This window comes from Pyrgilauda ruficollis, unplaced genomic scaffold (genome assembly GCF_017590135.1).
Source record: "Pyrgilauda ruficollis isolate IOZ18807 unplaced genomic scaffold, ASM1759013v1 scaffold20, whole genome shotgun sequence".
Taxonomy (NCBI): Eukaryota; Metazoa; Chordata; class Aves; order Passeriformes; family Passeridae; genus Pyrgilauda; species Pyrgilauda ruficollis.
The window spans coordinates 6,270,596-6,284,659 of record NW_024519207.1 but is presented as its reverse complement, the minus strand read 5'-3'; the positions used below and the strand labels follow the sequence as shown (position 1 = coordinate 6,284,659).

Sequence of the window (14,064 nt, the reverse complement as noted above, 5' to 3'; positions counted from 1 at the left end):
GGGCCCGGGCGCCCAGGCTGGCGGCGGGAGGCGGCAGCGGCGCTGGGGCATCTCCGCCCGCCGCCGCCGCCATGAAGTCTCCGGCAGCCCAGAGCCCGGCGGGGCAAGGTGGGAGCGGCGGGCTGAGGGGCGGGCGGGACCCCCTTCTCTTCCTTCTCCCCCTCTCTTCCCTCCCTTTCCCTCTGCCGGGGTGGGGGCGGGCGGGGTCAGGGTCGGGTCGGGCAGGTCCGGTCCGGTCCTGACGCCGCTGCCGCCGCCCGGCAGCGCCGGGGGAGGACGGCGGGGGCCTGGCCGAGGCGCTGGGCGAGTTCGACGCGGTGCTGGCCGAGTTCTCCTGCCCCGCCGGCCGGCGCCGCTTCTTCTACGGCGAGCACCTGGAGCGCATGAAGCGGCGGAGCAGCGCCAGCGTCAGCGACGGCAGCGGCCTCAGCGACTCCGAGAGTGAGTGTCCGTCGGTCCGTCCGTGCCGGCTGTGCCGGTCCTGGGGGCGGGGGGCGGCCGGGAAGCGGCGCTCCAGAGCGGGTGCTAAAGCAGCACATCGCCGTCTTTGAGCGAGGCGGGAACCTGCCTGTTTCTGTAAAAGCAGTGCCTTCTGGTTCACCTTCTGGGCTGGAAGTGCAGGGGTGCATAGTCTGGCCCCGCTGGTTTTACTCGCTGGTGTTCAACGGAGGGGAGAGTTGCTGGAGCGGAGCCTAAAGAGCGGTCTCTGGGAGAAGGTCGGGACACCGGGACGTCCCGGCATCTGCAGTGAAACGTGTGTCTTAGGTTCGCAGGGACTGTCCGCTGTGTCTCGGTAACCAGCATCAGCCGGACAGAGCGAGCGAGCCCAAATGTGCTTTCCACAGCAGCTGGAAACTCACCGAGATATCCCGTTATAAGAATGGCCATCCATCTGTCCGTCCACCTGGGTGGACGACAGTGTTATCACTGTTTCAGAGGTGCTGATTTTAAGCTACCTTGTGCCCAAGTACACTGGATGTATGTGAATGGTATGTGCAGAATATGGAACAGGAAGGGTAGAAAGCTACTTGGAGCAAGAAAACGTAGAATTGGAGCTAAATTTTTTCTAGTTAATTTGGAAAAAAGTTCAACCCCTCTTACTGGTTTTACTAATCAGGGAGATAAAATATCTTTCCAGATTCCAGATAGTGAGGCTGGAAACTGCTGTTCTCTTTGAGAACACTAGGTTACTTTCTTAGAAATAAGTCCTGCTAAATGCAGAATACAACCAATTTTGTTGATTTGGGTTTTGTGTTTGGTTTGGCCATTTTTTTTTTTTTTTAAAGTTCCTAACTGTATGGGAAGCTTGATGAAATTTACTTGTTTGGCAGCTATTTACAATAAGACTGCTGCTCTAACTTCTGTTCTGCCTCTTTATCAGTTCAGGGACTTAAGGTGCCATTCTGTTGATTTAGTGCTTAAATACTAATGCTATCTCCCTAGTACTTGAGCTGTGAGAGCATAGAGTCTCCAGATTATCAGAGCCCTTTATTTCATCATCATGGATGTAATTCATTTTGTTGACAGGTATTGTTTTACCTGCCCTGAACTTGGATACCTTGCCTAGCACTGCCCTTGGGTTTTTTCTGTGGAAGTACATGAATCAAGATGCTACTTTTCTGTTTCATTATGTAGTGAGTGTAGGACTCCTTAGAATCTCTCTACCTCCAAGGAGGATTTTGAACTGTGTGCCCAGTTTAGACTGAATGTATTTCTTTTCTATGGCTGAGAGTGTGCAAGGTGAAATCTGCCTTTACTGAGTCAAACTGGCTGCCCTAGTGCTTATATTTCTTGTGCAGTCTTTGCTGTGAGATGTTAACCTCTCACATACGCTTATTGTGTCTCACAATTGAGACACTTGTAATGATAGCGTGAAATAATTTACTGTTGTGAAAATTATAAAAACCCCAACCCAGAATCTGGAACTTATTCTTCTTGTATGGAGAAATGCTAAGTAACTACAGACAGACAGTCTGCTGTGGTTCAAAAGTCTTAAATCTTGAAAACTGCTTAAAATTGTTCTGTTAGAATTGACAAGAAGGATCTTTGGAGGAAGATGACAGTGCTCTCTGGCAGGGCAGAAGGCCTGGTGAGAAAACAGCATGCTCATGTAAACAGGCATATTAGGAAGATCTGGAAAATAAAAGTCTGTGTGGCCAATCCACATGGATTTAGGCTGAGGACAGTAGTGGGGTTAGTAGGATACACAGGGTTTGATGGCTCTATATGAAGTCCTCAAAGGTCTTGTATGAGGAACTTGTCAAGCTTTCCATTCCAGTCCCATGCCTGAGTTGCTCCCTTGGTGATGAAAGGTGATGCTCCATTGGTGTGAAAGGTGGCTTTGAAGAGGTGGAAATCACTGCCTGTGAGGGACCAGGAGGGCTTATCCTCAGAAACCAGAGTTTATGAGGATACATTTAAGGGAAAAGAAACAAAACCAGCCAGCCCTGCTCATGGCTTAGGAAAGACCTGGTAAAAAACTTCTTCCTAAAGGAGTCATTCAGTGTAGTCACCTTTTTATTTTGAAGTTATGGTAGGATTGGAGAGGAATTGTGGCTTTATGAAGAGCTCCTTTTATAAAACAGGCTCTAGTGTCTGATGTAATCCAGCTACACTCCCTACATCTATTTTAGGAATAAATGCAGGGAGTTGCCTACTTACCCAGGTTCTTTCAGTTCAAACTCAAGTATTTCTTGAGTTTATTTTCCTTTTGATTTCTTTAATTTAGTGTTAGCCAGCATAGTGCTGAATTCATGACCTTGCCCCTACTGTGATAAGGGTTAGGTTAAAATACCACTGCAGAATCAAGGGGTAACTGGGCTGAAAGAGTAAGTTTTGATAACATGAATCTTTAAAAACCATATTGCCTGCAGGTAGGTTGAATGATCGTCTTGTTAATGAAGGTTCTTTACATCTTTGCAAAATCTTGTTATCCAGTGCCAAGACTATTTCAAGCACACTTGATCATGTGTGTATAGAACAGTTCAGACTATTGTGTTTTAGTGCTATCTGTAGTTTGTTGTTTGATTTAATCCTCCTAACTGATGTGGTGTGCCTGAAGATACAGATCTTCTGGCCACTCCTGCAGTGATAGCTTTCCACTCAGGGATGAAACTGTAAGGGAAGGAAACATTTTAAACTGTTGCAAGTGTTTGTTTCAGTTGTGCCCCTGAATCAGCCTTAAATTCAGTTTCATGAGAAGCTACCAACAGATGTCAAGGTGTCGTACTTGAACAATATTGTTTAGTAGGGTAAGGGAAGCCTTTCCTCTCCTGGGGTTTCTGCCATGACCATGAGCCCATTTAATTTAACAGGAAAGTTTACAGAAGATCTCTGTCAATGCAGTTAATCCCAAAAATATTCTGTTATCCTTAAAATCTCTCAAGGGAGCTAGCTCCAAAAATACTATTTTAAATTCTTATATTACATATTTCTGGCTCTTGAGAAAAAGTAGGATTTTGAAGACTGAATGAAAAATGGGTGCACTAGTACTTTGTTCTCCCACATCTTGTCCTGTCATTTGACTAAATGATCTTTGGACAAGGTCTGGCTTGGCTGTGGCTGAGCCTTGTAGGTAGCACAATGGACTCTAGACCTTGCAGTAGCAGAGAGGCTCTGAGAGCAGATGTGTGTGATGATCCCGGCCCACGGGTATTGCATTAACCACCACAGCTGAGTGGGTCAGTGCTGGGAATCATGGTGCAACTGCTGAGTTACTGCAGCGTTCCAGAGCTTCTGGACTGTGAGTGAGTACCAGTTATGTTTCAAGTTGATGCATTCAAACGAATTGGAGCCCAGCAGCTTCGTTCTTTAGGTTATTAATCGTGCTGGAGCTTCTGAGCTGAGGAATACTTTCTAACTCTTTGCTTTCACAGCATATCTTGGCTGTGATAAAGGAGGATTTGTGCTAGAGAGTGCTGTGCTGGCAGCAGCCACTCATGTAGCTGCAGCTGTACTAATGAACTTACAGATAGCATTGTCTCCTTGTGTTGGAATAAGCTTGCAAAGGAGAGTGCAGGCTTGCCTCTGTAAAATGCATGCCCACAGCACAGTTTATGGCAGTGTCAGGACAGCCTTCCAAGTTTAGTCTTAGCATAATGAATGGAAGTTGGACTTTATGAGAGGTTGAGAAGGGAAGTGCTTTAGTGTTTCTTGGGCCAAGTTACAGTAACACTGGAAAGCTATATCATAATCTGTTGTCTTGCTCTCAGAAATGTTTGACACTTGTAGCTCCATGTTTTCTTGAGGCAGGTTCAGCTTCCTGCCTCTCTGTTAAAAGCATTGCAAAATAAATTCATCAATTCACTTCTTGTGCTCATACAGCCAGCAGTGCTTTGTTGTTGTTATTTTTTAGGGATAAAGAAATGTTTTCTGAATAATGCCTCATGGCTTTTAAACACAAGAAAGAAATCCTGTGTGCATCTAGAACTCTTAATTTTATGATTTTAAAGTCAAGCAGGTGCAGGGGTTAAGCAGGATCTTTTAACACATAGTCAGCACTTATGTTTCCATGGATGTGGCTGTGGATGTCTCCTTGTGCTCATGTTAATGCCTAGGCCATCCAGGGATGAAGCATCAGCCCCTGTTAGTACTGCAGCACTCACCCTGAAACACTTTTACATTGTTTACATTGTCAGTCTTGTGATATGTGACCATAAACAAGGCAAAGAAAAAGGTAACAGAAATTATTTAAGGTGTAAAATATTTTCCAAATGCTTAAATAGCCTGGGACTGTCAGGCAAAAAAGAGATGTTTTGGGTGGGGATAAGACAGTCTTCTGGAGAATCCTAAGGGACATTAGGAAAGTGACTGCTAACTCACCAGTATGGGGAAGTCAAATTAAATTACTGTGTTTCAGAGAAATGAGGTGTTATTTCTTTCATGAACAGTTAAAGATAGTGCCTTAAGGTATTATTGATATTAAAAGTTCACATACTCAAAAATAACTTGATGGCATCCCAGCAGGAGGGATGGGGCCACTGAGGACTGCTTGGGCTGATGCCACTGGTGTCTCAGGAGAGACTGGTGTGTGCATTGGGAGAACTCGGTAGAGCTCATCCTGCAGCTATCAGTGTGTGGCTGCACCACTCTGAAGCTCCTCTACAGGCATCTGCTGTCAGCTGGTGTGAGAGACAGGATGTGAAGTGGATGAGCCTGTGGTCTCTGCAGCAAATGCCAGTCTTGTAACATGAAAAGGAGGTAGATTGTGCCTGTGAACTTCCTATGGCTTGTCTCAAACAAGACAATAAAATGCTTCTAATGAAAAAAAGTGAAGTGAGACTCTTCTGGAGAAAGTCCCTTTTATTAAATAATCTGAGAAATAAATTTTTATTACACTACTGATATCCTCAAGGGGGAAAAAATTTGGAAGTTTCAGGTACATAGCCTTCTCTACAGGTATTTCAGTGTGCTGAGACATACAGTTTTCATGAGATTTCCTGTGCTTGTCACTCCAGCATACCCATTGCTCTTACTTATTAGAAAGGAAGATTAGTAAAGGGAAGGCTGGAGTTGGAAACTGCCTCATAGCTGGTAAGCTTGGGGGGGAGTGGGAAGGTAAGCTTTGTATATAATGAGAAAACATGCTGGTGCATCTGGATTTCAGATTCCTGGATCACTTTTGTGTAGCTATGGGATTTGAAATAATGGTGCTTAGATGTGTCAGTAGAGAAAAGGTGTCATTTTTTGGTCAGTATTGGAACAGATGTTTGTTAGCTAGGCAAAATCCCCGCAAAAATAAACAATGCAGCCAAGTGTAGCTGTGATGATGATAAAAATAAACACTGTCCTTGGGGGCCTGAAACATAAGCATTTTGAAACAGGCTTTTTGTATAATTAATATTTCTCACTTCTGCTGGTGACATTACAAAGTTTCAAATTTTTTTTTTTTTTTTTTTTTTTTTTTTTTTTTTTTTTAGCAAGTAGGCTGTGTTCTGTTAGGAATTATTTGTGTGGTCTGCTCATTAAGTGCTGAGTTACTGTTTCATAATGAATTCATGATTTGTAGACACTTGAGTGGACTTGTGAAGCTTTTCTCTGAAAGCTTTATGGATGTGCTTTAACTTTTTCCCCTAAAACTTTCCCCACTGAAAACTGCAGTAAAAATGTTACCAACTCCAGTGCTCTTCAAAATTGTATCTTGAGCCATGGTACTAGAAAGAGCATGATACTAAAGAAGCTACACAGCTGAATTTTTCCATTGCCTGTTTTAAAATGAAAAGTTTGAGGTTGTCCTCCTTCAGTCCATTACTGCTGAGAGCCTTTCAATTGCTCATTTCATGGGGACATTTCTGTATTTACATGGTGTTGCCATGGTTTAGTTTGTGGTTTAACCATATGCTGGAACAGTAGAGTTATACTAACTACAGATTACTTTGCCAAAGTAAAATTCACCCATATTTATTCCTACCCCCTAATTTTGCAGTGTAGCCTGACTGATGCAAATCGACTCACTGACAAAACTCTCAGATTTTTTTTTTTTTTTTTTTTTTTTTTTTTTTTTTTTTTTTTTTATAGAGGGAATCTGTTATTTTTTAAACAGCTGAAGTGGCATAGTTTATATATAAGCACGGGGACAGCAATCAATGTACAAAGTGGAAAATAGGTAATGAATTACAAACTTGTGGTGGGAGTGAAGGAGCTGGGTGAGGGAGGACAGCAGCAATGAGATCCCTGGCATCAGCCCCTGGTTGTTGGGTTGCAGGGGATGTTGTATTTGCCTGGCAGTGGAACTCTTCTAAGGGACATTATTGGAGGTGAATGAGCAAATCTTGGCTTTGGCAGCTGGTAGAGAGCAAAGACTGAAGTGTCCTTTTCCCAGAGCTTTCTGCCCTACAGCCGCACTTTGCCAAAGAGGATGTTTCTCTGTGCTGTGTGTCATAAGTATTTTTTAACAGCACATTGTTTTCAGCAGTTGTGGTGACCTTGCTGGTGGAGTCAGTGCATTCCTCCTCACATCTCTAGAATTTCTGATGCTTGGTGGCATGAATAAGCCACAGTCAGTAGCTAAACTATATTTTTGCTATGAGAAAGATAAATGTTGATATTTTCCTGAAACTATTGCAAACCATCAGAAGAGAACATTGTTATGTGAAAACATTTCACCTTTTGAAACTGAAAGAAAAACATTCAGAAATTTAAAGCAACAGTTTTGTCATATTTTATCTTTGTCCAATTGTAAATATTTCCCAGCACAACGTTTGTGGAAGCCAGTATGAAATTCCATTTTCTGATGTCAACCTAATCTTGCTGTATTTGGTGTCTGGATGTTTGTATCAGAGAGTTCACATTAAAAGTATACTCAGATTTATAACCATAGTTGTATGTATTAATTTTTTATTAATTCAATTAGCTGTAAAATCTTTAAAATATTAATTAATTTGGAAATTCTTGTTGTCCTCTTTTCAAATAAATAGGCTGAAAAGTGTTTTATCTTTGGTTTGTTCTGTCAGTGTTTCAGTGAGTTACAGTCTTGGCTACAGCACTGTTTGTGTCAGCTATTACAAGTTACTTGGGCTTTTGGTGACGGTAGGGGTTTTGTCCTGAACAGCTAGAATTTTCCATTCTGTGTTTCTTAGTCACTGGGGTTTTCATCTTGGCTGGAAAAATGTGGCCTTAGCAAACTGTAAACTGATTTCGGAGGAAATTTCTCTCCTTTAGTGGAGAGAAAGTATCAGTTAATGTACAGGGTTCATTTGGTGTAGTACGGCACTGGTGGCGCACATCATTGCAGAGCACTACCAGATTTATTTCACCTTTAGGTTATTTGAAATTTTTTTTCTGTTTTTTTAGGAGATAATTTTAGATAGAAAAATGGGAAAAAAGATAAGCCATTTTAAAAGTATCTCAATTCTGCATTGTATTATTGGAATCTTTCTTGTATTTGAAGTTTCAATTAGCTTGGTTTTGGTCTGCTGAAGTTTAGAGAGAACAGCACTTCTTAAGAGTGGAGATAAAGAGATTGCAATTAGTGGGTAGTTTGAAGAAGCCATCAACTCTACACCCATGTCTACAAACAAGAAATACCGAGTGGTGGCTGACCAGGTGGCAGTAGCCCCAGGTGAGAGATGTCAGTCACATCATCTCTCACATTTTGTGGTGCTGTGGGCCATGTGTGTTTGCCAGAACAGGATCCGAGATGATGGCAGAGGAAACTGCAAATGCAGCCCAGTGGTGGGCCACAATGCATGGGAAGGAGGAAAGTATTCCAGGTTGAGGCTTTTCCCCCAGGCCTTTTCAGTGTGTATTGTAACAGAGGTGAGCTTGGAAGCTGGCACAGAGCAAACAAATCAGCTTTTATGGCTGAGGAGAGATCTGAGAGGCTTTGTAGGTGCAATTGTCTGGCCTGGCTTGTCACTGTGCCTGTATGCTCCTGTGGAAGGTGCTTTTGTGCTGGAAAGGACAGCAGGCTAGAGGAGGTGGCTGGGGACACACACTCTTCTTCCCAAAGACGGCTGACCTTGAGGTGCAGGTCTGCAAGAGGATGGTCTCAGTGTCTGCTCTTGGAGACATCCAGACCTTCCCTGGAGATGGAGATGTGTAGATCTTGGCAAAGCAAGCTGTGCTCCTGCCCCCTTCTGCCAATGCATCAAGTATCACCCTTAATTTAGCTAAAGCAGCCCTCTCCTGGGACAGCAAATGGGACAGGTGTCCAAGGAAGTGTGACAATTCTCTCTTCAGTGGCCTTGGTGCTGCAGTGGAGCCCCCTCCCAGGCTGTGGCTCCAGGGACAAGGGCTGTGTGTGCTGCAGGGAGCAGAATTGCTGGCCTCAGTGGCAAGCAGTGGTAGTCACCACCCCACATATTAAGACAAATCACTGATGTCCTAGGCAATGTGCCAAGAAAATGGAGACCGTGGACATGTTTGTATCACAATGGTGTCTTTTTGTAGAAGCACAGTTTTCAGGTCACTGGCTTGAAACTGCAGGACCAGCAGTTTCAGAGTCTCCAGCAGGATGACAATGCCTCCTTCCAGTGGAGCCAGGACTAATACTTGGGGTGCCCCTGTGCATAAAGATACTTTTTGATGCTTTTCGAGCTTAAGGCCTCCTCTAAAATACAAGAACATCAAAATGGTATTGGGGCCTTTTCTGTTCCTTTCCAGGGCATATAAGGCTTTCTTTGAAAGTTCATCTAAAATAAGATCGCAGGATATCTTGTGTACCAGTGTACTGCTTCATGAACTTTGAGAGTCACAGAATAAAAGAATTTAACATACCATACCTAAAGCAGCAGAGTAATGTATGGAGAAAGGGGTGCACTTGCTTTGGGGATAAAGGACAACATAAATATATTCTTTATTATGGGGGGGTTGTCCTTGCCCTGGAGCTCTCTATTTAGGGTTTTTTGGTAACTTTTGAAAAATTTAGATAACAGAATTTCCCAGAATATTGCGAACTGGGGAGATCCTACCAGATCTAATTTTGCTGATGTGGGATAATTGTAATTTCTGTCTAATTTTTCAAATGGTGCTGACTTCAGGGAAAGCTTTCCTTATTGGGGGTGAGGATTGAGCCTAGGCCTGCTTTCTTTTTAACAGTAGGGGTGGGAGCAGCAGCTTTCACATAATAAAGGGTTTATTTATTCCCTTTTCTGGTTTTGAAGACTTTAAATTTGAGTTCTACAGACTTTGAAGTCTGTACAGGAAAGGCTGCATTTGGGGTTTCAATTATATTGCAAACTTCAGGAGGTGTCAAATTTACTTCACGATATGGCTTTTTTACAGGTGCAGATTCCCTCTACAGAAATAGTTTCAGTCTCAGTGATGAAAAGCTCAACTCTTCAACTGCATCTACTCCAAGCTTGCCATCCCCTTCAGTGACTCCTTGTAAAGGTATCTTAATTTTAACTGTTGGCATTTCTTCCTAATCCTCAATCATATGGGCTTCTTGTTGGGAGCCAGGATTCACATGCTTGCATGGACTTTTTTGGTTTTTTTCTTTGTTGTGTTTTTGTTGATGTTTTTTGATTTTGGATTATTGTTTTTTTTTTTTTTTTAATGTCAACAAAACTAAGGATTTCTGTTGAGCACACTACAGATCCAAGTATTGTTGTCTTGATTATAAATGGCAATAGCATTCTGTATCTGCACTTTCAGGTTTCCTGGTAAGTCTTCTGGTTTTGAAACACTGAACTAAAAAAAAATGTAGTTTTCTGGCTGATAAGGATTAATTATTAACTTGTGTTACTTCTTTATTGAAGCAACTGAGTGGCTTAAGTGTCCCATTTCTCTATGAAAATGCTTAGCCTGGATGCCGGGGTAGGGAGAGGGACTCCGCTGAAGCCATGTGCTGCTGTTTAAGTTAACACAATTGTTCAAATCCATATGGAAATTACACAGTGCTTATACAAGCCATGTATTGGCAGCTCCTTCCTCCTTTGAAGCTATGCTGTTGCAAAGAGGTTTCTGCCTTGCAGCTGATCTGACTTCCCAGGACAGTGTTTCATTCAGGTTAACTTGGATTAACTCTGGAGCAGACATATCAATAAGTGGACACTCATACATTTGTACTACATGCTGCATGTTCAATAGCCTTTTGTGCTTTCATATCTTTTCCACAGTGACCAGTCACAAAAAATCAAATCTTTTCAATTAGTGGGACATTGAGGAGAAATAATGAGTAACAGTTTCTGTGAAGTAGCAAAAAAAGAGCTCAGTTAAACTGACAGGAAATATTTGGTGAAGAATTACACTAAAGGACTAGATGAGAAGACAGAAAGAGTTGGAACTGGCTTGGAAAAGACCACAGACATGTGACAAAGAAGCAACTTGCAGTAAAACTATATTGAGTGGAACCAATGGTGTTGCCAGGAGTGGAAAATTTGGTGGATGTTTGGTTCCACATTTATAGCATATGGACCAAGATGAAAGGGTCTGGCAGCACAGCAAACCTGTGATACTGACATGATTTTAAAGGGCTGAGATTTGAGTAGGGCTGGGAGCTCACAGGGATTGATTAGGGCCATGCATGCAACATCTGAAGCGCAGAAACGGGAAAGATGGCCACAGTAGCCAAGACATGGATTTGTTGATATGTATCTTTTATTCTTCACTGCCCTTCTTTTTAAGGAGATTACATAAAGTATTGCTTTGTGTTGCTTCTGTTAAGTAGAAAACTATCAAAGATAGAATTTCAGCTCAGTCTCCCTTGTTCTCTAAGTGCTTTTGGACTTTGTTGATGATAATCCACAGCATGTTTGCTACCCCTGAAAATTATTTGGAGGCTTGTGTGTTTCTAGTGTTTCTTCTAGCCAGAGAAACATGTCATGTCTAATCAGTATTGACCCTTGTTTTGCAGCAAAGCTTGGAGACACAAAAGAGCTGGAGGACTTCATTGCTGATCTTGACAGAACACTAGCAAGTAAGTAGATTTTTATTAGTTGCTTGCATCTCACTTGGAACTTGTTACAAAGAGTGTAACAAGTGAGCCAATGAAAGCCAATGTATAGGGAGAGAGGGAAGGAAAAATAGAAATATTTCATATAATGTCGCTTCCTTTTAGTTTGCTAGTCCTGTGGATCATTATCTGGATAAGAAGGTAAAACAGACTAAATTCAGACTTTGCCTGAATGTTCAAGGCATGCAGTTTATCCTTTGTGACAAAGGCTGAACTCAATGAGCCCTTGGTCCCACCTCTGAGGCAGCTGCAGTTCACCCCTCCTTGACAGTGGATGAATAAATAAACATCAGTTTCTTAAACACTTAAATTTCAGTTTAAAAACTGGTGATCTATTTCTTCATTATAAAGCTAAGTAACTGGAGGAGTATCCTTAGATGAGGAAAAACCTTTTTGTTCTGGACTTTGCTTTATGCAAGAATTAAACAGCAGATATCTGTATCTGTTGACTTAATGTCAAAATCCTATTTGTGCTTGTTTTTGCCAGGAATGGAACTTGGATCACTTTTTCTGCCACTATCTAGAAATTGTATCTTTCAGCTACAGTAATGAATTCTTCATTATGATTTTTAAAGAAAAACAACCAAAAAACTGGCCACCTGTTGCCAACCATGTACTCTACCTGTTCCTTTTGCTTCTTCCTCTTCTGTAGTGGACATAATACCATTTCTTTTGTGTTTCAGGTTGGAGGGTTTTTTATATGGAACTAGGTTATGGAGCTCTAACCAACAAAGCTGTAGGACTAGACCTTAATAGAAGCATAAACAAAGCCCTCTCAGACTATGAACTGAGAGTTTTGTGTAGTCATTAGGTGTTTTCTCTTCCCTGCATTTCTTGAAGATATGGACTTAATTCAAGACAGATGCCCTTATGAGCTTCCTGCTTCCCTGCTGTCTTACTTGTATCTTAATCCTGGTTTCACTTCTTGTGTTTAAAATACATTTTTTTAGTTTCCTGTCTTCTGTCATGGAAGTAAGCTTGAGCTAACTTAATCTTTACCAGTGAAATTTAATTGACCACTCTTCTGAAAGAAATCCGAGTTTTTGAAGGCTTTTGTATCCCAAACTGGCAAATATTTGCATTACTGTATCTTGCACAGCCATGTTGCAGCTCTAAAGGGGCTTTACGTAGGTTTTATTTTTCCCTTGCAAAGTACATCAAAGGTGAAGGCAGGAACTACCACCTGCTCTAGTGGTTTTGTGCCTTTTTTTTTTTTTTTTGGTGCGATTTTTTTAATCCCAACTAGACAAATCTCCAGTCATCTCAGCAGAGTTTCATTTGTATGGTATCACTGTACAGTGAGGAAGAAGTCCAACTTCCATCTGCTATTTATCATCACATTTTTGAGGAGTTACATGTGTATACTTGAGGTTACACAGAACTTTGTACAGATACCTTTTCAAGCATAATGCACTTGTTAGAACAGTACTTGCCTTGTCTTTTTAGCACACCAGCATTTCAGCTTTCATGTTAACTTAAAAAAAGCCATAATTTGGATTGTCAGGCAGTCTAGCAAGCTGGACATAGGCAAGTGTCTGATATGTCAACAACATGCAGTCTTATTTAAAAGAGAGCTTAGTGATCTTTCTTGTTCTGTATTTTCAGGTATGTGAAATGAATTTCAGCATTGTGCTTGCATGTGAATGTCCTCTGAAGGATCAGTGACATCAATCAGTGGGAACTGCTGCCCTTGTCTGTTAACTTTGCTCAAGATACCCTCTGAACATATCGTTTGTGAACTCCTACAAGTATTTAACTGGCAACATTTGGTTTGGGTTTTTTTGGGTGGTTTTGAGTTTGTTTTTTTTTACTTTGCAGCAGATGGAATAACTTAAATGTTAGAGCTATATTTTGCTTTGAAATATAGCTTGAGAGTTTTAATTTAAAGTTGCTTTTATGCAAATATATTTGTAATTTTATACAGTTGAAAACTTTAATGCTTCTCTCCATTATAATATATTTTTGTATGCAAATAAATCCTGAACTGGAATCCAGATGTCTGTAAGCTTCCTATGAATGTGCAAACTCTGAAATATAAGTACAAATTAAACTCTTATTGAAAACAATACGCTTTAAAATATCTTGATAATGGTATGTTTTTGCCCTGTTAGGCAAAATTTGTTATGCTAGTTGGATGTGGTTGCTTAAATAAGAACTTTGTAAAATTAATACAGTCAGGAAAATAATAAATTGGGTCAAACTGTTACTTCAGATTTGTGTTAATACAAATGAAATAACACTGACTTACTATACATTTGAGCAATAACACCTATTTTAAACCCTATGTAAAACTGGTTTTAAACTCTCAGACCATTTGACACGGAGCACTGGCTCTTTGGAAGGTCAGACATTGAGGCCCATCAGTTGAAAGGTGTGGAGGTCCTGTACCACGGAGACAATGCTTGTGTCTGGGTGTTTCTGACACCAGGCCCTTGGCTCTGGAACCGTCAACCACTCTGAAAAGACTTCCTGGCCATCAGTGTGGTGCTGAAAGAGGGAAGGTGAACCTGTGCTTTTACAAGGAACCTGATTCTTTCCATATGCATTAGGCACTGGGAATGTCATGATGTGGGCTCTGCTGCAGGCGTTACAGCTGGCTCTGCTGCCTGAGCTCTGCTCTCCTGTCTGTTCAGACCAAGTGAGCTGGGGCTGGGCTGGTTTGAACTCCT

General features: G+C 41.7%; 1 protein-coding gene across 1 annotated transcript; it reads left to right on the top strand.

Moving 5' to 3' along the window:
* The first annotated feature begins 6 nt into the window (after positions 1–6).
* On the top strand, positions 7–13,601 carry RGCC (regulator of cell cycle). The gene is made up of 5 exons (XM_041466990.1): positions 7–108; positions 265–441; positions 9,724–9,831; positions 11,297–11,359; positions 13,001–13,601. Exons 1-5 carry the CDS (start codon positions 72–74, stop codon positions 13,006–13,008), a joined length of 393 nt encoding a protein of 130 aa, XP_041322924.1. The 5' UTR covers positions 7–71; the 3' UTR covers positions 13,009–13,601.
* Positions 13,602–14,064: the final 463 nt, after the last annotated feature.

Bases quoted from the DNA above. Each gene is read 5' to 3' on its own strand.
- RGCC (XM_041466990.1), top strand. From the start codon at position 72: ATGAAGTCTCCGGCAGCCCAGAGCCCGGCGGGGCAAG. The intron at 109-264 runs GTGGGAGCGGCG...GCCGCCCGGCAG, and splicing joins CCAGAGCCCGGCGGGGCAAG to CGCCGGGGGAGGACGGCGGG. The intron at 442-9,723 runs GTGAGTGTCCGT...GCTTTTTTACAG, and splicing joins CGGCCTCAGCGACTCCGAGA to GTGCAGATTCCCTCTACAGA.